General features: G+C 44.8%; 1 protein-coding gene across 1 annotated transcript in view; it reads right to left on the bottom strand.

The window, feature by feature from the left end:
• LOC139227842 (neuron navigator 1-like) overlaps positions 1-26,374 on the bottom strand; it is a 629,647-nt gene that overhangs the window by 66,844 nt on the left and 536,429 nt on the right. Inside the window, exons 20-22 of the mRNA XM_070858918.1 lie at positions 11,689-11,867; positions 3,612-3,765; positions 1,154-1,322 (exon numbers count right to left, since the gene is read on the bottom strand). Of these exons, the coding sequence (XP_070715019.1) occupies positions 1,154-1,322; positions 3,612-3,765; positions 11,689-11,867 (502 nt within the window). The remainder of the gene's footprint in view (positions 1-1,153; positions 1,323-3,611; positions 3,766-11,688; positions 11,868-26,374) is intronic.

The raw sequence follows: 26,374 nt of genomic DNA on the forward strand, positions 1-26,374 counted from the left end.
CCCTCTAGCGACTGAGAAGTTGTGAAATGACACAATTCCTACATAGCAACAGTAAATGCACTTCAAAGAAATTAATTCTATGTATGAAGTACTTTGGGCCATCCTAAGAGATTTGATAAAGGACTATATGAATGCAGCTTCTTTCTCCTCTTTCTCTCTTCAACGGAGATAACAAACGCCTTGTGGATGAGACATTAAACTGAAGCCATATCCGCTTGTTACATGTGGACAACTGAAGGGGAAATTTCCCAGGATCCACAAACAGGCGCACAGGATCGTTTGGGTAGTGAATATTGGAGAATTAGGTGGGTCGGAGTACTGGCCTGTGAAGGTACTCATACACATTTCCTCCATTAATTCAAATGGAGGATTTGATGGGATCCTTTACAGGTGTGTGCTACGACCCATTCAATGTTCGAATAAATGCTGCGCCCATGTGATCTGGCGCACCTGGGTGCTGATGTAGGAAAATCGACCCTTATGCATCCTATTGCATTATTCAAAGAAGTGCAGGATGCTCTATCAGTGTCCTCGCCAATAGTCCTCCTTCAATCAATGTTGCCAATAAACAGATTAACTAGTTATGTATCTCATGGCTGTTTGTGGGCTTTTTCTGGAGCAGAATGGCTCCCATATGTGCCGGCAGAGCAACAATCACTGAACTTCAAAATAATTCAATGCATGAAGCACCTTGAGATATGATATGCAAATATTATGAGATTCCCAACTAACAGGTAATCATGGGACTTGAATGTTAAGTAAAATGATTGAGCGCTTGAAACTGATCAGGTTCCCATCAGTGTCTGATGTCAGATTTCAAGCAGGCTGATTAACCATGAGTAAGTCAAATGAAAGACTGAATAAAAAGGGAGAGGCCAAGCAGAAGTGCAGTAATAGCAGATGGGGGGACGACAGCTGCCGACTGTGGGGGAGGGAGATGGGGAAAAGAGCTTTCAGCTCCGCCAGTTTAGGTCACATAATATGCCAGAGGTGATGACCACGATATGAAATCAGTTCTGCCAATCTTAACAACATACTAGTTGACCAAATTCCTCTTGTAAGACAGTAGATTTCAGAGACTTTTCTGTTTTATGTATCAAAAATCTTTTCAAGACAAACATGAGAATGCAGTACAAAGTGTATTTATTATTACCTTGGTCAACAGAATCTGTAAGACTTAGACTGAATGAATGAGCTAAGGTGAGCCCTAATGACCGCCGAGGAGAGGAAGTGGCTGACGATAAAGTTACAGCCTGTGGAGCTCCAGTACCTGTATCTGCTTTGAGACGGTCATTTTCCAGTTTTAATGTTTCAATTTCCACCTACAAAAGATAACAGTAATTTAATAAACATAGTTGCCTCCGATTTTGTGTTGGGATGACTGGCAAAGTATCCAAGTCATAACAAAAACAGACTGAAGTTTCTACATCTCTATCATTTTGATAAAGTATTAAAAATATCAAAACTGTAATTCAAAATTATTCTTTGTTTGGAACTAGCATCCAATTGGCTACGTGCAGTCTCATATTTTACAGAAAAATATATTTAGATGCTGTTAGTGTAGTTTAAAAAAAATTATAACTTATCCTCTCTCAAAATCTAAGCTAGAAACTGTGATGAAGTAAATATTTTTATGAAGGGTTTTGCAACAAAATATCACACAAATGAAAGATTACACCAATCTTTTGAGAAAGTTACTGGTGTAGATTTAGCATCGTTGCTACTTGGGCAGTGGTCTGGCAGAGTAGGATGCCTGACCGCTGTAGAACCCGCCTGCATTTTAATTCCACTGAAATTAATGGCATGGAAATCAGGTGGGTTTTATAGCGGGCAGGCAGGCAATCCATTCCACCAGATCACCACCCGAACGGTAAAGATGAAAATCTACCACACTTAATTATTCTGATCACGCAGTTTAGTTGTGGTCACATAATTATGAACATAAAGATCAGTCCCCAACCGGTTATGTTCCACTTGAACAGCAAATAAATCCTTTGAAATTTTGCTTCACAAAATATAACACAAGAAAAATGGCAGGAAAAGTAAATTCCCATCCACAGTTACACCATCACAACTTAAAAAAATAAAAAGCCAATACAAGCAGTGATCTGGTTTCAAGCATAACACTCATGTTATTATAGACCACGAGAAAAAGAGGTTTCACACATTAGTCAGATTATAAATTTCGTGGCTATAGCAAAATCAGTATAAGTAGAACCAGATTGACATATTTCAGCTTAATTCTTACTTTGTGTAAAAATTAAGCAGCTCTAATTGTACTTTGCATTGAGTGTGTGGCCAGTGGCGTAATAACTTAAAAGAGTAACTGGGTGTAACTTTGTGACAATAATTCTCTGCACAGCAAGTTCTCGATTCCATCTGGACTGTCAGGTACTGAGTGAGGGAGAAGTGTTTCTTCATGGGAAGGAGGAAAAGAAAACCAGAGGGCGATCTGATCTTGGCCCACTCTTGCAATGTTCCCAGTGATCACTTGGAAGGGACCGCCTGTATGTGCCCAACTGTTCTCTCAGCTGAGAAGCTGTGCGTGGTAGATAGGGGTCTAAAAATAGCTTTTAAATGTGGGAATGAATGCAGTTTTTATTTTCGATGGATTTTTCTGTGAACCAACCTTCGGGACATACTGAAGGTGGGAGACTTGATCGGGAGGCTGGATACCTTGCGGCATGTTTGTATAAATTATGTTTTTTTAAATTACATACATAATTTAAGGAAAAACAGGACCTTATGAATATAACCTTTCGAAATATTGTAACTTCTCATTACTGCAGTGTCTCAATCTGGCAATTATTTCCGACATGTTCATGAGTATAACATGCCTACACTGCATTTATTACCATCCAATGCACAGTGAATCACCATCTGGTACATGTGCAAACTATGATTGTTTGATACTAAATCAAACATTTTAATTGCTTATTGTTTTCAGAAGTACTCCTAATAGCAAAAATTAGAACTATGTGGGAGTGAAGCTACAATCCAAATTTTACAAATAATTTAGTCTGACTATCACAAAACCATTTCTTTCAAAGTTCAAAACAATCAATTTTCAGTACACACACTTCTTTCAAGATATTACTTCAAATGAATGAAAAAGTCTATGAAATATCCAAAGGAAAATGTCAATGTTGGGCAACTTTGAAAAAGCAAAATTAGACTAATGACATTAGCAAAGCGATACGGGCTCTCAAAAACTAAAGACGGCTAAGATATTCACAGATGCTCAGTGTAGAAATTATCAGCATGTCCTTCAAGTCTTGCCAAAAGCAGGTAAGTGCTTAACCCCCCATCGAGCAGTTACTGCTGTTGTCAGATACATGTGCCCTTCAGCAAGGCAAACTGCAAGTCAAATGCAAGAAGCTTCCACCTTAGAAATCACGGGCCTGACAATGCTACTGAATACTAACTGTTCTCACACAATTATGTCTTTGTTGCTGTTGTACGTCACAATAAATCTGCAGCAAACTTTGACTGCTTTTGAATGCACTTAGTAACCAGACAAGCATTAAGATTGACTCAATGAGACAACATTTGCTGGCAAGCAAACTCTCTGCTTTTGTACGTTTTATTACCATATACAATATAAAACATACCTGCATATTATGCATGGCTTCTCGTAATTGCTCCAGCTGGTGAGCAGAACTAAGAGCCTCCAGGCGAATATCCGTTAGTTTCCGTTCCTTATCCCATAACTCACTCCGTAGGCATGATACCTCCTTCAACTCAGTGTCAGCGGAATTATAGACCCTGCATAAAAACATGTTCTTATTCTTCTCAGGGCTACAAGAGTGCTTTCACACCAAGGCAGAAACTCTCCAGTTAGAACTGGTCAGTTTAATTTGCATTTCTATGGCACGGCTTTGATGAGCCGAATGGCCTCCTTCTGTGCTGTAACCATTCTATGACTCTACATTATAGCGCCTTTAACATCGTAAAACACCCAAGACACTTCACAGGAACGTAATCCCCCAAAAATTGACACCGAGCCGTATAAAAAGATGCTTGGTCAAAGAGGGAGGGTTTAAGGAGTGTCTTAAAAGGAGGGGAGAGAGGTAGACAGGTGGAGAGGTATATGGAGGGAATTCCAGAACTTGGGGGTTAGGCAGCTGAAGGCAAGGCCGCCAATGGTGGGGCAATGGAAATCAGCGATGTGCAAGAGCCAGACTTGGAGGAGAGCAAAGATCTTGAAGAGTTGTCGGGCTGGAGGTGGTTACAGAGATAGGGTGTAGTGAGGCCATGGAGGGATTTGAACACAGGGATGAGAATTTAAAATTTGAGGCATTGCCGGACTGGAAGCCAATATAGGTCAGTGAGCGCAGGGGTGATGGATGAACAGGTCTTGGTGCAAGTTAGAATACAGATAGCAGTGTTTCGGATGAGCTGAAGTTTACAGAAGGTGGGAGATAGGATGCTGGCCAAGGGAGCAATGGAATTGTCGAGTCTGGAGGTAACAAAGGCATGGACAAGGGTTTCAGCAGCAGATGAGCTGAGGCAAGGGTGGAGACGGGTTATATTATGGAGGTGGGAGTAGGCGGTCTTGGTGATAGAGAGAATATGGAGTTGAAAGCTCAGCTCAGGGTCAAATAGGTTGCGAACAGTCTGGTTCAGCCACATGTGGCCAAGCAGGAGGATGGAGCCGGTGGCTAGGGAACTGAGTTTGTTGCGGAGACAGAAGACAATGATTTTGGTCTTCTCAATATTTAACTGGAAGAAATTTCTGCTCATCCAGTAATGGATGGCGGACAAGCAACCTACAAATCAGAGACAGTGGAGGGGTTGAGAAAGGTAGAGGTGGCTGTCATAAATCTAGTAGAATTAATTAACCTAAACTGACCAAATATGTTAAAATATATAATTATAGATATTATATAATAGAAATTAACATGGCAAAATATAATCTGAGGTGATCAGTATTTGAAGAATAGCTGATCTTTTTTACATTTGGAGTTATTCTTACATTAGCAATAAACTCTACAAATACAGTGGATTTCGACATTTTTAATTCTCAATTCTTTAGCCTTGTATTAATAATTAAAGCACTGTTTAATGCTATTTATTATGTAACTTGCTATCAAAAGGGTTCCATGACTCGTGGACTAAATCGGATCCTGGATTCAAGAGCTGAGCTTGTACCAGTCATGTGTCCTCCCTTTATTTTATTTCAGTACTTTGGAATAATGGAGCACCTATTGGGAATCATCCTGAATCAATCAAGTCTGGTCAAGGAGGAAGTTTGTTTATGGACAAGGAGAGTTAGGGGAATGAAACTGAACTAAATTTCCCTCTGATTGGTGGACGAGCAGCAGTGGAGGACACTTGACTCCTCGTTTAACCTGCCACATTTTCAGCCTAGAATCCTTATTGGTTGTGCAAGGTGGGTTTGAAGCGGTATTACCACTCCTCAAGGTTTCCTGCCACTGGTCAGAAGGGAAATGCAGTATTATACCAACAAAAACCTTGCAGCCAAATAAAGGAGCAGGAGTGTGAAATATGACACACACAGCAGCAACTGCCTCGGGAATGTCAACAATGGGAAGGGTCCCTGTGGAAGTCCTTTTGGTAGAAGTGAGAACCAGAAGCATAAGACAATTGGAGTCTGAGTAGGATGCATAATAGGGTTGCTCAGGCTGTACGGAAAAGGTAGATGCAACCTCCACCATCTCAAAAACTGACACGGTACCTGAACAGCTTCAAAGATTTCACAAGGGTAGTTAAGATAAGCCAAAGCTCTATTGTTAATCCATATCCTATACCGCTGACAGAGCCTTCACTCACCTCCTTACCTCACTCACTGTTTTTCTCAGAACCTGGGTGTCAGGGGAACTTACTTATGCAAAGGGAAACAATTACATGCACTCAAGAACCATTGTTACTCAAAACCACTCTGTTAACTCTCATTACTTGCAAGAAATACTTCTGTTAGTCTTCAAGGGTACTTCATTTAAATGGTACAATGTACCTCTCATCATCATGGGATGCAGGCACTCATACGAGGGAAGTTTTAGAAAGTTTAGGACTCATGTAATACTTTCTACCACTTCACAGAGCTTCACCGATCTCTTACATATTTAAAAATGGACTCCTGAATTGCCTGAATATCTGCAAGAATAATGTGTTATAAATATATAGATTTGGGAGTCGAGGAGAATTTTTTCACCCCGAGAGTGGTGGGAGTTTGGAACTCATTACCTGAAAGGGTGGTAGACAGAAACCCTCATCACATTTAAAAAGTACTTGGATATATACACTTGAAGTGGCGTAACCTACAAAGAGCTGGAAAGTGGGATTAGTCTGGATAGCTCTTTTTCGGCCGGCTCAGATACGATGGGTCGAATGGCCTTCTTCCGTGCCGTGAATTTCTATGATTAAATAAACTGTAAAACAAACTAAACAAGCTCTGTCTGCCCACTCAGGTGCATATAAAAGATCTCATAGTAAGAAACGATATTGGCTCAAATGATAAGGGTGCTGAAACAGTTTGGGTGGAGATAAGGAACAATAAGGGGAAAAAGTCACTGGTGGCAGTAGTCTATAGGCCCCCTAACAGTAGAAACTCTGTTGGTTGGAGCATAAACCAGGAAATAGTGGGGGGCTTGTAAAAAGGGAACAGCAATAATCATGGGTGATTTTTTTCCTCCATATTGATTGGACAAATCAAGTTGGTCAGGGTAGCCTTGAGGAGGAGTTCATAGAGTGTATTGGGATGGAGAGTGACACAGTTAATTCAGAAACTCGGGTCCTGAACTTAAGGAAAGGTAACTTTGATGGTTTGAGGTGTGAATTGGCTAGAATAGACTGGCAAATGATACTTAAAGGGTTGACGGTGGATAGGCAATGGCAAACATTTAAAGATCACATGGATGAACTTTAGCAATTGTACATCCCTGTCTGGAATAAAATTAAAATGGGGAAAGTGGCTCAACCGTGGCTAACAAGGGAAATTAAGGATAGTGTTAAATCCAAGGAAGAGGCATATAAATTGGCCAGAAAAAGCAGAAAACCTGAGGACTGGGAGAAATTTAGAATTCAGCAGAGAAGGACAAAGGGTTTAATTAAGAGGGGGAAAATAGAGTACGAGAAGAAGCTTTCCGGGAACATAAAAACTGACTGTAAAAGCTTCTACAGATATGTGAAGAGAAAAAGACTAGTGAAGACAAACGTAGGTCCCTTGCAGTCAGATTCAGGTGAATTTATAATGGGGAACAAAGAAATGGCAGACCAATTGAACAAATACTTTGGTTCTGTCTTCACGAAGGAAGACAAAAATAACCTTCCAGAAGTACTAGGAGACTGAGGGTCTAGTGAGAGGGAGGAACTGAAGGATATTATTATTAAGCGGGAAATTGTGTTCGGGAAATTGATGGGGTTGAAGGCCGATAAATCCCCGGGGCCTGATAGTCTGCATCCCAGAGTACTTAAGGAAGTGGCCCTAGAAATAGTGGATACATTGGTGATCATTTTCCAACAGTCTCGGGATCAGTTCTTATGGACTGGAGGGTAGCTAATGTAACACCAATTTTTAAAAAGGGAGGGAGAGAGAAAATGGGTAATTATAGACCAGTTAGCCTGACATCAGTAGTGGGGAAAATGTTGGAATCAATTATTAAAGATGAAATAGCAGCGCATTTGGAAAGCAGTGACAAGATTGGTCCAAGTCAGCATGGATTTATGAAGGGGAAATCATGCTTGACAAATCTTCTGGAGTTTTTTGAGGATGTAACGAGTAGAGTGGACAAGGGAGAACCAGTGGATGTGGTGTATTTGGACTTTCAAAAGGCTTTTGATAAGGTCCCACACAAGATATTGGGGGTAATATATTGACATGGATAGAGAACTGGTTGGCAGACAGGAAGCAGAGAGTCGGGATAAACAGGTCCTTTTCAGAATGGCAGGCAGTGACTAGTGGAGTGCTGCAGGGCTCAGTGCTGGGACCCCAGCTCTTTACAATATACATCAATGATTTGGATGAAGGAATTGAGTGCAATATCTCCAAGTTTGCTGATGACACTAAACTGGGTGGTGGTGTGAGCTGTGAGGGGGACGCTAAGAGGCTGCAGGGTGACTTAGACAGGTTAGGGGAGTAGGCAAATGCATGGCAGATGCAGTATAATGTGGATACATGTGAGGTTATCCACTTTGGGGGCAAAAACGAGAAGACAAAATATTATCTGAATGGTGGCAGATTAGGAAAAGGGGAGATGCAACGAGACCTGGGTGTCATGGTTCATCAGTCATTGAAAGTTGGCATACAGATACAGCAGGCAGTGAAGAAGGCAAATGGTATGTTGGCCTTCATAGCTAGAGGATTTGAGTATAGGAGCAGGGAGGTCTTACTGCAGTTGTACAGGGACTTGATGAGGCCTCACCTGGAATATTGTGTTCAATTTTGTTCTCCTAATCTGAGGAAGGACGTTCTTGCTATTGAGGGAGTGCAGCGAAGGTTCACCAGACTGATTCCCGGGATGGCTGGACTGACATATGAGGAGAGACTGGATCAACTGGGTCTTTATTCATTGGAGTTTAGAAGGATGAGAGGGGATCTCATAGAAACATATAAGATTCTGACGGGACGGGACAGGTTAGATGCGGGTAGATTGTACCCAATGTTGGGGAAGTCCAGAACCAGGGGACACAGTCTTAGGATAAGGGATAGGTCATTTCGGATTGAGATGAGGAAAAATTTCTTCACTCAGAGAGTTGTTAACCTGTGGAATTCCCTGCCGCAGAGAGTTATTGATGCCATGTCATTGGATATATTCAAGAGGAAATTAGATATGGCCCTTCTGGCTAAGGGGATCAAGGGGTATGGAGAGAAAGCAGGAAAGGGGTACTGAGGGAATGATCAGCCATGATCTTACCGAATGGTGGTGCAGGCTCGAAGGGCCAAATGGCCTACTCCTGCACCTATTTTCTATGTTTCTATGTTTCCTAGAACAGTATGTAATGGAACCAATCAGGGGGCAGGCTATCTATCTGGTCCTGTGTAATGAGACAGGATTAATAAACAATTCCCTAGTAAACTATCCCCTCGGAATGAGTGATCATAGCATGATTGAATTTCAAATTTAATTGGACGGTGAGAAAATTGGATCTTTAACCAGCGTACTAAGCTTAAATAAAGGAAACTATGAAGGTATGAGGGCAGAGTTGGGTAAAGTGGACTTGGAAAATAGATTAAAGTGTAGGACGGTTGATGACCAGTGGTGTACATTTAAGGAGATATTTCACAATTCTCAAAAAAAATATATTCCAGTGAGGAGGAAAGGGTGTAAGAGGAAAAGACAGCCATCCGTGGCTAACTAAAGAAATAAGGACGGTATCCAATTCAAAACAAGGGCATACAAAGTGGCCAAAACTCGTAGGAGGACAGAAGACTGGGAAGCTTTTACAAGCCAGCAAAGAACGACTAAAAAAATGATTAAGAAAAGAAAGATAGTCTATGAAAGTAAACTAGCACAAAATATAAAAACAGATGGCAAGAGTTTATATAGGTATATAAAAAGGAAAAGCGTGGCTAAAGTAAATGTTGGTCCCTTAGAGGACGAGACCGGGGAATGAGTAATGGGGGATATGGAATGGCAGAATCTCTGAACAAATATTTTGTATCAGTGTTTACGGTGGAGGACACCAACAATATCCCAACAGTGGATAGTCAAGGGTCTCTAGGGGGGGAGGAACTTAACACAATCACAAAGGCGGTGGTACTCAGTAAGATAATGGGACTAAAGGCAGATAAATCCCCTGGACCTGATGGCTTGCATCCTCGGGTCATAAGAGAAGTAGCGGCAGCGATTGTAGATGCATTAGTTGTAATTTACCAAAATTCCCTAGATTCTGGGGAGATCCCAACAGATTGGGAAACTGCAAATGTAACGCCCCTATTTAAAAAAGGAGGCAGACATAAAGCAGGAAACTATAGACCAGTTAATCTAACATCTGTGGTTGGGAAAATGTTGGAGTCCATATTTAAAGAAGCAGTAGCAGGACATTTGGAAAAGCAAAATTCGTTCAGGCAGAGTCAGCATGGATTTATGAAGGGGAAGCCATGTTTGACAAATATGCTGGAGTTCTTCGAAGATGGAACGAACAAGGTGGATAAAGGGGAACCAGTGGATGTGGTGTATTTGGCCTTCCGGAAAGCATTTGACAAGGTGCCACATAAAAGATTACTGCAACAGATAAAAATTCACAGAGTTGGGGGTAATATATTAGCATGGATAGAGGATTGGCAAACTAACGAAGAACAGAGAGTGGGATAAATGGTTCATTCTCTGGTTGGCAACCAGTAACTAGTGGGGTGCCGCAGGTATCAGTGCTTGGACCCCAACTATTTACAATCTATATTAACGACTTGGAAGAAGGGACTGAGTGTAACTAGCCAAGTTTGCGGATGATACAAAGATGGGAGGAAAAGCAGTGTGTGAGGAGGGCACAAAAAATCTGCAGAAGGACATAGACAGGCTAAGTGAGTGGGCAAAAATTTGGCAGATGGAGTATAATGTTGGAAAGTGTGAGGTCATGCTCTTTGGCAGAAAAAAAATCCAAGAGCAAGTTATTATTTAAATGGAGAAAGATTGCAAAGTGCTGCAGTACAGCGGGACCTGGGGGTACTTGTGCATGAAACACAAAAGGATAGTATACAGGTACATCAAGTGATCAGGAAGGCCAATGGTATCTTCATCGTAATTGCAAAGGGGATGGAATATAAAAGCAGGGAAGTCTTGCTACAGTTATATAGGGTATTGGTGAGGCCACACCTGGAATACTGCGTGCAGTTTTAGTTTCTATTTACGAAAGGAAATACTTGCTTTGGAGGCAGTTCAGAAAAGGTTCACTCAGATGATTCTGGGGATGAGGAGTTGACTTATGAGGAAAGACTGAGTAGGTTGGGCCTCTACTCATTGGAATTCAGAAGAATAAGAGGTGATCTTATCAAAACGTATAAGATTATGAGGGGGCTTGACAAGGTGGATGCAGAGAGGATATTTCCACTAATGGGGGAAACTAGAACTAGAGGGCATGATCTTAGAATAAGCGGCCGACCATTTAAAACAGAGATGAGGAGAAATTTCTTCTCTCAGATGGTTGTAAATCTGTGGAATTCGCTGCCTCAGAGAGCTGTGGAAGCTGGGATATTGAATAAATTTAAGACAGAAATAGATAGTTTCTTAAACGATAAAGGGATAAGGGGTTATGGGAAGCGGGCAGGGAAGTGGAACTGAGTCCATGATCAGATCAGCCATGATCTTATTGAATGGCGGAGCAGGCTCAAGGGGCCATTTGGCCCACTCCTGCTCCTATTTCTTATGTTCTTATAGCACTATTCGGAAGAAGAGCAAGGGAGTTCTCTCGGGATTCATGTCCAATATTTATCCTTCAACCAACATTGCTAACCACAGATTATCTGGTCATTATCACGTTGCTGTTTGTGGAACCTTGATGTGCGGAAATTGTCTGATACATTTCCTACATTACAAGAATGACTTGACTGTAAAATACTTTGAGATATCCTGAGGTGGTGAATGGCACTATATCAATACAAGTCTTTTTGTTCTTTTCATATTTTCACGATAATTCAACAAATTAATTTTGCATAAAGCCAACTAATAATGCACCGATATGAACAGTTCATAAAGAAAACAAGTTCAAAATATTTAAATCTTTATTTACTCAGTGGACGAAAGTGATGGTTTCATGGAGAGAGATGATGATTCTGCATCTTCACGCTGTACTTTAGGGGATGATGGGACTGAAGAGTCTGGTGTTGCGATCTCTTCAATGTCAGAATATGAGGATGCTGATTTGGGTGCCTTTTTGAGGGTAAAGGCTTGCTTAAACGAGCTTCTCAGCTGAAAAAGAGTAGATTTTCACAGCATGGTGTAACACTTTATCAAACATGCAAAGGTGACAGCTTGCAAAGCAATGGGCTTCATGTCTGCATATGCGCCTTCTGTTTAAAGGAAAGATAATCAAAAGGAAAATTATGCAAGTTTGGGAAATGTTTAATCCTCAAAGCTTGAAACACATTTCTGTGAAAGCTTCGAAGCACTTTAAAATGAGGGGCAAGAGCGTTTTACCTAACCAAAAAAACTTCAAACATTTATTTTCCTCTTTTCATTCTTTTCCTGTGCCAGAGTCTTCCTTTAGCCAGGAGATAGATTGCTCTGGGACATGAAGTCCTCCATAGTGACTTGCTGTGTGCTACACCAGCTGTTTGGTAGCGTTGGATTTTTTTTAACCTCCCCTGAACCTCAATAAGGAACTCCCACCCAGGCATCCAACTGAAATCTGGCAAACCTCACTCAAAAGGAAGTTGCAGAATATGAACAGAAGTCTCAAATTTTAAACCCAAGCCTGCGAACAGAAGACCACTGCGACAGATGTCAAACTATCTTTGTCCCCACACATTTCATTTGAGTATTTTAGCTCTATTCCCTGTAAAGACTCAATCAGGAAGCAGAAATAAAAAGATTGATTGAGATTTAAAAGGCCCAATTTGTCAACTGAAATTTAGTTCTGCCTATTTGACGTAAAAAATTTAGAATTGCAGAAAATGATTCCAAAACAATTATACTTCAGAAACATAAATAAAAGAAATGTCATTTATGCTACATCAGAGGGTTAAACAAATCTCAGGCACAAGTTGTAGAATACTTGCTGTCAGATGTAATCCTGTCTGATGTAAAACTGGCAACAACTTTAGTAATATGCAACTTTACAAAGGAATACAAACTGGGGTTACACGTGATGATTTTAGGGCTGTCATGACATAAATGCTTTGAATTTAATTACAACTTTTCCCTCAAAAAATGCATCTTCTCCAAATACAAGGTGATGCAAGAGTATACTACATTAATAAATAATAAACACCAAATTAGAATGTATGTTTTGCAACTGGTATTAACAAAAACCTGCTTGAAATAAACTGACATCCTAACAAACATGGGAATGAATTTCCTGCCAAAACAAATGCTTTGCGTAACATTCCATTTTGTCAAATGCATATAATCAGATAAATGTGAACAGCAAGAGGGAAAAACATAAGTTGAATGCCAAGATTACAATGGGCGAGTTGAATAAAAAAGGGTACGTTCAACCCAAAACATGCCTTCAAGATTTTCTCAAACAAATGATTCTTCAGTTTTTAATTTTTATGGTAATATGAACAATTCTACTGAATTGGGTGAACAGCATAATAAATATATTCAAAACGGTGCATTACTGTGTCGAGTAGCAAATGAGAACGAGAAAAAAGATTTTATCTTCATGAACAATTTTACAATTACTGTTTGTGGGGAGTAATGAGTGAAATCATCTGCCCACAACAAAACAGATGGTACTGTAAGTGTCATGTTTTGGGATTTATGAGCCACAAATGATCTGGGTATGATTTATATTCAAGTATTACTTTTAAGTTAAATTCAGTTCACATAAAGCCAGAACTGAGAAGAGGAAAAAGATATGTATTGAAACCAAGGCAAATGGATCAAACTTCAAATCAAACAATGGAAGTCCATTTAGACTTTCCTGTGAACCAACCAGACTCATTGTGTTGGGATGACTCTATTCATTTTGAGTACAGCAGGTTATAATTGCTTCGGGCTTCCTGCTTAGAGACACTGGCCGGTTTAATTAACAGCTCTGATAACCAACGCCTATACAGGGAAGGAGTCAGAGATCGAACGGTCAACTTCCTGTCATGGAAGAGAACAAAAGAAGGAATTGAGACATTATCAGTGAGTCAATTGAACAAAAGGCTGCTGAGGGAGACAGGTAGGAGGACAAGCTTCCATTAAGAGGAGAGCTGGGCAGATTCAGTGATAAGGCTGACCAGGATAAGTTAAGTTAGCTTATTAAGATAGTGTAGCATGCTTTGTTGTTTTATATGTTATGGGAAGTGTCACATAAGACGTTAAACAGCTGGAATTACTACTCTGTTCAGTCAATTATAATTTATGAAATGAACCAGCTTCATGTTTTTTCATCGACTTTGTTTGACCAGCTTGTTTGTCAGTTCCACCTCTCCGAGGATTGGAAAAATGCACATGGTTTATAGGCGAGATTATGGTATCCAGTTTCTTGTATAATGTTGAGCTTTTTATTGTTACAGCCCCAAGTCACGCCATGGCAATACGAGATATTGGGTTATAAAGGTAAGGGATTGTAAGGGATACACAACCTTCCTACGAGACCCCATTGATGCTGATTCTGAGGGAAGACTTGGAGCAGACCTGAACTTTGGTGAAAGTGAAATTACATTCATTCAAAAGATTTGCGTCTATAGAGGGAAATTTGTGGAATTTATTAATTCCACACAATAGCTCTCGTGAGAATTTTGTTTGGCAGGCAAGTAATTAAAAAAATAATTAGGTTGTAAAATTATTTCATGAGTTGCCTGTAAACCATCCTAATTAAATGTCCATATTTTATTAAGACTTATTGCAAAACTGACTGTCAAAATTGTTGAGGTTTGCATAAATAAAATGAAATCATAACATTTATAAAAAATAAATGTGAAGCCTGATTATACAATTCATTATAAAATCTCAACTCAAAATTAGAAAATCAGATTTTTATATATTTATTCACAATTGAAGTACATTGGCACACGTGTACAGCTTGATTTCTGAGAAAATCCAAGGGACAACATCCGACATAAGTACTGGGAAGCGTCCACCAGGAATTACCACCACTGATCGCAGCGGACTTTCTGGAGACGGGGGAGGTCCCCAATTTGAATACAAATAGCGGGTGCCCACACCACTAGGGACACACTTAAGATGCTCATCAGTCGAGAGAGGCCACAAATTGTGGCAGAATGTGCCCACTCAGGGAACTCCCAAGCTTCCCATTCCCAACCACCCCAGGAATGCGTACAGTGACTCATTGGCCCTTTTTTACAAGAGGGGTGACAAATCTCAAAGTTTTCCAACATCTTGGTGGATGTTGAACATTCTTTCCTACCCACCAACGTTTACACAGCCCTCCCACCACACTGACACTGTTAGAAACGAAACAATGCCTAAAAATGTATAAAACTGATAAGGATGCTGTTTTAAATTGTTGTTTTGGACTGGAGATGAGGTGTCTCCTTACAATGATAGGGAATGCTTAGAAATGCTAATTATCTGTGGTTTTCAAGTTAAAGCTTCATAATTTTTAAGTAAAAGATAATTTGTATCGGAAAGGCTTAGAATCGAAGGAAGTTTGTAGGAATTAATGTAAACACAGGCAGTTTGCTATGTCGTGAAGAAGTTGACCACTGGTTAAGGTGGCAAAGCTCTGGTTTGGGTTCATAAGTTCAAAGGATAGAGGACTAGGCTATGTATTGATTGTACCCAAGACAATAGAGAGAGAGAGAGAGAGATCAAAGGAATTCCAAGGAAAAGTGTCTTCAGGAAGGTATAAATGATGACACGTGACCAAAATTGTAAAACATCTTTAAGGTGGATTCTTGAAACAAGTATCGAGACAAAGAACTAGAAGCCTTATTAGATATTATGTTTTTAGGGAACCTCTATAGGTCAAATGGACTTATCAATATTCCCATTCAGGCCCACCCATAAAATTGGTTAAAAGTGACCTCTGGGAGAGCACGAGAAGAGAGAGAGAGAGAGAGAGAGAGAGAGAGAGAGAGAGAGAGGCGGGGGAGGCGGAGAAAAGCGAGCGGGGGAGGGGGGGGGAAAGAGAGAGGGGGGGGAGAGAGAGGGGGGGGAAGAGAGAGTGGGGGGGGGCGAAGAGAGAGCGAGGGGGGGGTGGGAGAGCGAGAGGGGGGGTGGAAGAGAGAGCGAGAAGGGGGGTGGAAGAGAGAGCGAGAAGGGGGGTGGAAGAGAGAGCGAGAGGGGGGTGGAAGAGAGAGCGAGAGGGGGGGTGGAAGAGAGAGCGAGGGGGGGGGGGGAAAGAGAGCGAGAGGGGGGGGTGGGAGAGAGAGCGAGAGGGGGGGGTGGGAGAGAGAGCGAGAGGGGGGTGGAAGAGAGAGCGAGAAGGGGGGTGGAAGAGAGAGCGAGAGGGGGGTGGAAGAGAGAGCGAGAGGGGGGGGTGGGAGAGCGAGAGGGGGAGTGGAAGAGAGAGCGAGAAGGGGGGTGGAAAGAGAGAGCGAGAGGGGGGTGGGAAGAGAGAGCGAGAGGGGGGGTGGAAGAGAGAGCGAGAGGGGGGGTGGAAGAGAGAGCGAGAGGGGGGTGGAAGAGAGAGCGAGGGGGGGGGTGGGAGAGAGAGTGAGAGGGGGGGTGGGAGAGAGAGCGAGAGGGGGGGTGGGAGAGAGAGCGAGAGGGGGGGTGGAAGAGAGAGCGAGAGGGGGGGGTGGGAGAGAGAGCGAGAGGGGGGGGGTGGGAGAGAGAGCGAGAGGGGGGGGGGGGAGAAGAGCGAGAGGGGGGGTGGAAGAGAGAGCGAGAGGGGGGGTGGAAGAGAGAGCGAGAGGGGGGTGGAAGAGAGAGCGAGGGGGGGGTGGGAGAGCGAGAGGGGAGTGGAAGAGAGAGCGAGAAGGGGGTGGAAGAGAGAGCGAGAGGGGGGTGGAAGAGAGAGCGAGAGGGGGGGTGGAAGAGAGAGCGAGAGGGGGGGTGGAAGAGAGAGTGAGGGGGGGTGGGAGAGAGAGCGAGAGGGGGGGTGGGAGAGAGAGCGAGAGGGGGGGGTGGGAGAGAGAGCGAGAGGGGGGTGGAAGAGAGAGCGAGATGGGGGGTGGAAGAGAGCGAGGGGGGGTGGAAGAGAGAGCGAGAGGGGGATGGAAGAGAGAGCGAGAGGGGGGGTGGAAGAGAGAGTGAGGGGGGGGTGGAAGAGAGAGCGAGAGGGGGGATGGAAGAGAGAGCGAGAGGGGGGGTGGAAGAGAGAGTGAGAGGGGGTGGAAGAGAGAGCGAGGGGGGGGTGGAAGAGAGAGCGAGGGGGGGGTGGAAGAGAGAGCGAGGGGGGGGTGGGGGAAGAGAGAGTGAGGGTGGGGGGGGGAAGAGAGAGCGAGGGTGGGGGGGGGAGAAGAGAGAGCGAGGGTGGGGGGGAAGAGAGAGGGAGGGTGGGGGGAGGGGAAGAGAGAGGGAGGGTGGGGGGGGGAGAAGAGAGAGTGAGGGTGGGGGGGGGGAGAAGAGAGAGTGAGGGTGGGGGGGGGGAGAAGAGAGAGTGAGGGGGGGGTGGAAGAGAGAGCGAGGGGGGGGTGGGGGAAGAGAGAGCGAGGGTGGGGGGGGGAAGAGAGAGCGAGGGTGGGGGGGGAAGAGAGAGCGAGGGTGGGGGAGGGGAAGAGAGAGGGAGGGTGGGGGAGGGGAAGAGAGAGTGAGGGGGGGGTGGAAGGAGAGCGAGGGGGGGGTGGAAGAGAGAGCGAGGGGGGGGTGGAAGAGAGAGCGAGGGGGGGGTGGAAGAGAGAGCGAGGGGGGGGTGGGGGAAGAGAGAGCGAGGGGGGGTGGGGGAAGAGAGGCGGAGGGTGGGGGGGGGGGAAGAGAGAGGGAGGGTGGGGGAGGGGAAGAGAGAGTGAGGGTGGGGGGGAAAGAGAGAGCGAGGGTGGGGGGGGGAGAAGAGAGAGCGAGGGTGGGGGGGGAAAGAGAGCGAGAGGGGGGGGTGGGAGAGAGAGCGAGAGGGGGGGGTGGGAGAGAGAGCGAGAGGGGGGTGGAAGAGAGAGCGAGAAGGGGGGTGGAAGAGAGAGCGAGGGTGGGGGGGGAGAAGAGAGAGTGAGGGTGGGGGGGGGAGAAGAGAGAGTGAGGGTGGGGGGGGGAGAAGAGAGGAGTGAGGGTGGGGGGGGGGGGAGAAGAGAGAGTGAGGGTGGGGGGGGGGAGAAGAAGAGAGAGTGAGGGTGGGGGGGGGAGAAGAGAGAGCGAGGGTGGGGGGGGGGAGAAGAGAGAGCGAGGGTGGGGGGGGGGAGAAAAGAGAGCGAGGGTGGCGGGGGAGAAGAGAGAGCAAGGGTGGGGGGGAAAGAGAGAGCGAGAGGGGGGAAAGAGAGAGCGAGAGGGGGGTGGAAGAGAGAGAGAGAGAGAGAGAGAGATGGGGGGGTGAAGAGAGAGAGAGATGGGGGGGGTGAGAGAGAGAGAGATGGGGGGTGAAGAGAGAGAGAGAGATGGGGGGTGAAGAGAGAGAGAGAGAGATGGGGTGGAAGAGAGAGAGAGATGGGGGAGAAGAGAGAGAGAGAGAGAGAGAGAGAGAGAGAGAGAGAGAGAGAGAGAGAGGAAAGAGAGATGGGGGGAAGAGAGAGAGAGAGAGATGGGGGGGAAGAGAGAGAGAGAGAGATGGGGGGGAAGAGAGAGAGAGAGAGAGAGAGATGGGGGGGAGAGAAGAGAGAGAGAGAGAGAGAGAGATAGAAGAGAGAGATGGGGGGAAGAGAGAGAGAGAGAGAGAGAGATGGGGGAAAGGGGAGAGAGAGAGAGAGAGAAAGAGAGAGAGAGAAAAAGAGAGTGTTGTGTATTGTCTAGGTACATTAAATGTATAATATAAGTACAATGGTGCACCACAGAGGGCGCTGTGGTGGGAGACCTGGAAGTACCTGCAAGAGGCAGTATGAAAGGCTGCCCACCACACCTGAGAGGCACTCTGGAGCTGAACAATAAAAGGGCCAAGGTCACTGCAGTTATTACAACACCAGTCCGTGTGGAGTCAGTGATTTGTGTCTTACATACATTACATTGGCGACAAGGACACGGACGAACTTCACGCATCATGCAACCATGGCTACTCTGGGCTCGTTAAAGGATTTTACAGTGGGAAATGATTGGGAGGCCTTTACGGAAAGGCTCGAGTACTACTTCACAGCAAACGACCTGACGGGACACACGGACGCGCTGAGAGAGAAGCGTAAGGCGATATTGCTTTCCAGCTGTGGTGATGAGGTTTACTGTCTCGTCAGGGATTTGCTGGCACCCGCGAGCGCTCGGGACAAGTCATATGAGGAGCTGATCGTGTGGATATCTGAACGGAATATATGGAATTAAGGACAGTAAAGTAAACTGGATATATGAAAATGTATAAGCCATGGAAGAATAGCTGGGAGAATGTCAGATTGCAAATAGTGCAACATCAGCACAGTTAACAGTCTTTCCCAAGGTTTCAAGTTACTAATCCTGCCAATAACATAAATTGTAACATGAAATGAATATATGGATAAATCTGCAGAATTGCAAGGTCTCAGTTGGTAGTCACACCACTAAATTGAAACATTCAGAGGCAATGCTTGAGCTTTCGTAAAAACATCTCATATAGATTGACTAATGAGTGGCTGAGTTAGAATGTCAATCTAATTGTATTTTGTTATCTATTTTCAAAACTGTATAACTGTTGTCGCTTTACGATGTAACTTCACTTATCCGTAGGGAGTGTGTACGCTCTATCGAGAGAGTATATCTTCTGTCTGATAAGTCTTGCCGGCCGGTAAAATAAGGACTGTTTTGTTCAAAGCACAAGAGGTATTCGACTCAGTAATTTTACTGAACCAGATTGAGAGAAAAGAATCTACATTTACATTCGCACTCATTCGTGACCAACTGAAACCGAAAGAGAACATCCTCACGGCCCGGTACAAATTCTACCACCACTGCAGACCTGAGGGCCAAGATGTCACCAAATATGCTGCGGACCTCAGGGGACTCGCGGCGCCTTGTGATTTTGGCACACACCTTGAAGACGCGTTGCGAGACGTTTTTGTTATGGGGATTGGCCATGAGGGTCTCCTTCACAAGCTGCTATCCACAGAACCTACAGTCACCCTGAAGCAAGCCATCACCATCAGCAGGGCATTTATGACCTCGACTTGCAGCACCAAGCAGATGATCCACACGGTCTCGAACCCGGCAGGCACTGTCCACAGGATAGCGCCCACCACGGACAAAACTGCAGAACATGGCTCTGCCCAGGGCAGAGAGCAAGGACCTCGGGGTCCTGGAACTCAGAGTCCACTGAGGGGGGCCAATCAAGCAGCACCATGCTGGCGCTGCGAAGGAAGCCATGGGGTTCACTGGTGCAGGTTTGCGGAGTACACGTGCAATACCTGCCACACTAAAGGCCACCTTCAGCGTAATTGTAAAAGAAATCTGACTCACCGCGTGGCTGAGGAGATGGTGGATGATCCACTGTTCAGCGAGGAGCAGGTAGAAGAGGATGAGGTGTTGGGACTGTATACGCCCCCAGTGATTATGGAAGTCAAAATCAACGGAGTCCCAGTGAGTATGGCAGTGAACATGGGATCGGGTCCGTCGTTGATGAGTCAGAGAACTTTTGAAAAACTGTGGGGTAACAAGGCTGCACAACCCAAGCTGGTCCCAGTCCTGGTGAAGCTGCGTACTTACACCAAGGAACGGATACCTGTTCTTGGCAGAGCGGACGTGCAGGTATCTCATGGGGGCGAGACGCACGGTTTACCCTTGTGGGTCATTGCAGGTGATGGGCCGACACGACTCGGCTGGAGATGGATGGGGAAAGTCCGTGGGAACTGGGAAGACTTCATTCCTCCACAGACTGCTGCTCCCTGGGTTCCCAAAGAGCAGTCTTGTAGGTGCAGGCCGATTGCTGGGCTGCGGGCCAGCGGGGAGCTGCAGGCGATGAGCGGGAGGTCCATCGTTGGCCAACAAACCTGGGGGGGCCCACGCAGAGAAAAAGTCGGGCGGCGATAGAGACTACAGCAGCGGCCGGAACTAGCAGGAGAGGAGGCTACAGCGGCGGCTGGAACGGCAGGAGAGGAGGCTACAGCGGCGGCTGGAACGGCAGGAGAGGAGGCTACAGCGGAGGCAGGTATGACCTGGGAGAACGCGACAAGTTTCAATTCTAAGATCTTTCCAGACGGGCTTCTCTCTCCGCACGTATAATCACACAATCGAGCCAGCCTCCTTAAAAGCTTCCACTGCTTTGCTATGTGTTACTTCCCCTACATCTACATCAACTACCCGAAGGACGCAATCATTCCACCGCAGTCCCTCCTACCATGGTTGTTGTAATGAGGGGGCTCGGATCATCACCAATGTGCAGATTATCGGTGCTACCTGCAATGCTGGAGCCGAGGCAGAATTTCCCCCCGCTTCAAGCGTGACTTTATAATTTCTTTCTTCTTTGTCAGCGAGCTCAAGATGGCAGCGGCCTCGTGGCAGCAGTGCTCGGCAGACAAAGGCCAGCAGAGTGACTAAAATGGTGGAGCCCAAGGAAAGGCTCGTGGGAACCACAAGATGGCGTCTTAAAAGGGCAATGCACCCAGAAGCCTTAAAAGGGCCCCACATCATTGGTGGTCACCACAAAGATACTTTTGTAAGGCAAAAGCAAGTCTAGAGGAGTAATGAGACTGGTATGGTGACATGTGTGGATAAGAGTTACATTTTTTTGTGTTGATGCTGGTTGGTTACCGTGTTTAAAAAGGTGAAACGAGGGATAACCGTAGGTTAGGGTTAGGACAGATAGTGAATGGGTGACCAATAGACAAGGCAAGAGCAGGAAGGTAGTGCAGGAGTCCCCTGCGGTCATCTCCCTCCAAAACAGATATACCGTTTTGGATACTGTTGGGGAAGGTGACTTACCAGGGGAAGGCAGGTTCATGGGCATCATGGGTGGCTCTGCTGCACAGAAGGGCGGGAGAAAGAGTGAGAGAGCTATAGTGATAGGGGATTCTATTGTAAGGGGAATAGATAGGAGTTTCTGCGGCCACAACTGACATGGTATGTTATCTCCCTGGTGCAAGGGTCAAGGATGTCTCGGAGCGGCTGCAGAGCATTCAGGAGAGGGAGGGTGAACAGCCAGTTGTCGTGGTACATGTAGGTACCAACGATATAGATAAGAAGCGGGAAGAGGTCCTACAAGCTGAATTTGGGGAGCTAGGAGCTAAATTAAAAAGTAGGACCTCAAAGGTAGTAATCTCTGGATTGCTCCCAGTGCCACGTGCTAATCAGAGTTGAAGGAGCAGGATAGTTAGAATAAATACGTGGCTTGAGCAATGGTGCAAGAGGGAGAGATTCAAATTCCTGGGACATTGAAACCAGTTCTGGGGGAAGTGGGGCCTGTACAAAAGGGACGGTCTGCACTTGGGCAGGACTGGAACTGATGTCCTAGGGGTAACATTTGCTAATGCAGTTTGGGAGTGTTTAAACTAACATGGCAGGGGGATGGGAACCTATGCAGCGAGACAGGGCGGAGTAATATGGAGTCAGAAACAGATGGTAGAAAGGTAAAAAGCAATAGTGGAAGGCCGAGTAAACAAAGGCAAGAAAAAAAAAGGGCACACTACATCATAATTCTAAAAGGACAAAGGGTGTTAAAAAAACAAGCCTGAAGGCTTTGTGTCTTAATGCAAGAAATATCTGTAATAAGGTGGATGAATTAACTGTGCAAATAGATGTTAACAGATATGATATGATTGGGATTACAGAGACGTGGCTCCAGGATGATCAGGGCTGGGAACTCAACATGCAAGGGTATTCAACATTCAGGAAGGATAGAATAAAAGGAAAAGGAGGTGGGGTAGCATTGCTGGTTAAAGAGGTGATTAATGCAATAGTTAGGAAGGACATTAGCTTGGATGATGTGGAATCTATAAGGGTAGAGCTGCAGAACACCAAAGGGCAAAAACCGTTAGTGGGAGTTATGTACAGACCTGCAAACAGTAATAGTGATGTTGGGGAAGGCACCAAACAGAAAATTAGGGGTGCATGCAATAAAGGTGCAGCAGTTATCATGGGTGACTTTAATGTGCATATAGATTGGGCTAACAAAACTGGAAGCAATACGGTGGAGGAGGATTTCCTGGAGTGTATAAGGGATGGTTTTCTCGACCAATATGTCGAGGAACCAACTAGGGGGGAGGCCATCTTAGACCTGTCTGGGTGTTGTGTAATGAGAGAGGATTAATTAGCAATCTCGTTGTGTGAGGCCTCTTGGGGAAGAGTGACCATAATATGGTAGAATTCTACATTAGGATGGAGAATGAAACAGTTAATTCCGAGACCATGGTCCAGAACTTAAAGAAGGATAACTTTGAAGGTATGAGGCGTGAATTGGCTAGGATAGATTGGCGAATGATACTTAAAGGGTTGACAGTGGATGGGCAATGGCAGACATTTAGAGACCGCATGGATGAACTACAACAATTGTACATCCCTGTCTGGCATTAAAATAAAAAAGGGAAGGTGGCTCAACCGTTGCTATCAAGGAAAATCAGGGATAGTATTAAAGCCAAGGAAGTGGCATACAAATTGGCCAGAAATAGCAGCGAACCCAGGGACTGGGAGAAATTTAGAACTCAGCAGAGGAGGACAAAGGGTTTGATTAGGGCAGGGAAAATAGAGTACGAAAAGAAGCTTGCAGGGAACATTAAGACGGACTGCAAAAGCTTCTATAGATATGTAAAGAGAAAAAGGTTAGTAAAGACAAACGTAGGTCCCCTGCAGTCAGAATCAGGGGAAGTCATAACGGGGAACAAAGAAATGGCAGACCAATTGAACAAGTACTTTGGTTCAGTATTCACTAAGGAGGGCACAAACAACCTTCCGGATATAAAAGGGGTCAGAGGGTCTCGTAAGAAGGAGGAACTGAGGGAAATCCTTATTAGTTGGGAAATTGTGTTGGGGAAATTGATGGGATTGAAGGCCGATAAATCCCCAGGGCCTGATAGACTGCATCCCAGAGTACTTAAGGAGGTGGCCTTGGAAATAGCGGATGCATTGACAGTCATTTTCCAACATTCCATAGACTCTGGATCAGTTCCTATGGAGTGGAGGGTAGCCAATGTAACCCCACTTTTTAAAAAAAGGAGGGAAAGAAAACAGGGAATTATAGACCGGTCAGCCGGACAGCAGTAGTGGGTAAAATGATGGAATCAATTATTAAGGATGTCATAGCAGCACATTTGGAAAGAGGTGATATGATAGGTCCAAGTCAGTATGGATTTGTGAAAGGGAAATCATGCTTGACAAATCTTCTGGAATTTTTTGAGGATGCTTCCTGTAGAGTGGACAAGGGAGAACCAGTTGATGTGGTGTATTTGGACTTTCAGAAAGTTTTCGACAAGGTCCCACACAGAGATTAATGTGCAAAGTTAAAGCACATGGGATTGGGGTAGTGTGTGCTGACGTGGATTGAGAATTGGTTGGCAGACAGGAAGCAAAGAGTAGGAGTAAATGGGTACTTTTCAGAATGGCAGACAGTGACTAGTGTGGTACCGTAAGGTTCTGTGCTGGGGCCCCAGCTGTTTACACTGTACATTAATGATTTAGACGAGGGGATTAAATGTAGTATCTCCAAATTTGCGGATGACACTAAGTTGGGTGGCGGTGTGAGCTGCGAGAAGGTTGCTATAAGGTTGCAGAGTGACTTGGATAAGTTAGGTGAGTGGGCAATGGCAGATAAAGTATAATGTGGAAAATGTGAGGTTATCCACTTTGGTGGTAAAAACAGAGAGAAAGACTATTATCTGAATGGTGACAGATTAAGAAAAGGGGAGGTGCAACGAAACCTGGGTGTCATGGTACATCAGTCATTGAAGGTTGGCATGCAGGTACAACAGGCGGTTAAGAAAGCAAATGGCATGTTGGCCTTCATAGCGAGGGGATTTGAGTACAGGGACAGGGAGATGTTACTACAGTTGTACAGGGCCTTGGTGAGGCCACACCTAGAGTATTGTGTACCGTTTTGGTCTCCTAACTTGAAGAAGGACATTCTTGCTATTGAGGGGGTGCAGCAAAGGTTCACCAGACTGATTCCCGGGATGGTGGGACTGACATATCAAGAAAGACTGGATCAACTGGAGTATTCACTGGAGTTCAGAACAATGAGAGGGGATCTCATAGAAACGTTTAAAATTCTGACGGGTTTAGACAGGTTAGATGCAGGAAGAATGTTCCCAATGTTGGGGAAGTCCAGAACCAGGGGTCACAGTCTAAGGATAAGGTGTAAGCCATTTAGGACCGAGATGAGGAGAAACTTCTTCACCCAGAAAGTGGTGAACCTGTGGAATTCTCTACCACAGAAAGTTGTTGAGGCCAATTCACTAAATATATTCAAAAAGGAGTTAGATGTAGTCCTTTATACTGGGGGGATCAAGGGGTATGGCGAGAAAGCAGGAATGGGGTACTGAAGTTGCATGTTCAGCCATGAACTCATTGAATGGCGGTGCAGGCTCGACAGGCCGAATGGCCTACTCCTGCACCTATTTTCTATGTTTCTATGTTTCTATATGAAGGATTTACAATGCTGAATGGGTATTGTGTTTAAATATGATGGACAGAAATGATTTGCGAAAAGGGTCACATCACAGGATACAGTAAAATAAGTAAAAGGGTTAACGGACCAGTGACTAATAATGCAAGGGTTCAGTGGCTGCATATGAACCGTTAAGGCGACTACTGAGCACAGAGACAACGCACCAGTTGCGATACCCTGTCTCAGCGCAGCCCAGTAAAAAGGGGGCAGTATACCGCCACCGTACCTTACCCAGCGGAGCTGGGATTAAACAACTGTTCAGTGCACCTGCAATCTTTTGACATAGCAGCTGTACCGTACTAATGAACCGTCTATGTATACCTGTTTTCTGTTGGAGGTTATACCTGACACTTCATCACCCATGCGAGGACTGTAAACACTACATGCTTGCACCTAATAATCTCTGCATGGGATGGTCATGGACTCACACTCACTAACCCACCAGGATGAATAAGGCCAAGGTTACCGGCAATGGCCTTTGGAACTGGGGGTGGGGGGGGTAGTGAGATGTTGTGTATTTTCCAGGCATATTAAATATATAATATAAGTGCAATGGTGCACCACAGAGGGCGCTGTGGTGGGAGACCCGAAAGTACATGCAAGAGGCAGTATAAAAGGCTGCCCACCACACCTGAGGGGCACTCTGGAGCTGAATAATAAAGGACCAAGGTCACTGCAGTTGTTACAACACCAGACCGTGTGGAGTCAGTGATTCGTGTGCTACATACATTACAGAGAGAGAAAAAAGAGAGAGAGAGAGAGACTGTCCGATCGATTTCAACTATTGTTATGGTCGTATGTTTTGCTATATAACTAATGTGTTATATTCTGTCTTAAAATCTGATTAAACACAATACATCCATACATCCACCATATTGGTTTACACTCGAACCTGATTATTTAAAGTGAACAGAGATAGCAAGAGGCAATTTCTAACAAATCACAACATTTTGGATGTTGAACATTCTTTCCTACCCTCGAAATTTACACAGCCCTTCCACCACACCGACACCACATCTCACCTAAATGCAAAGCAAACTCGCTCCGTAGAATATACATATTGAACCCCAGCTCCACGGAGTGCCTGCATCTGACCACCTACAATGTAACATCCTCAATCTTACAATACAACTCAGTGGCACACCCAGCATCTGAACACTACTTCAGGTCAGCTCACCATTCAGTACATTAATCACTCCAATTTATAATGAGCTTAATTATT

Source organism: Pristiophorus japonicus, chromosome 17 (genome assembly GCF_044704955.1).
Source record: "Pristiophorus japonicus isolate sPriJap1 chromosome 17, sPriJap1.hap1, whole genome shotgun sequence".
Classification (NCBI taxonomy): Eukaryota; Metazoa; Chordata; class Chondrichthyes; family Pristiophoridae; genus Pristiophorus; species Pristiophorus japonicus.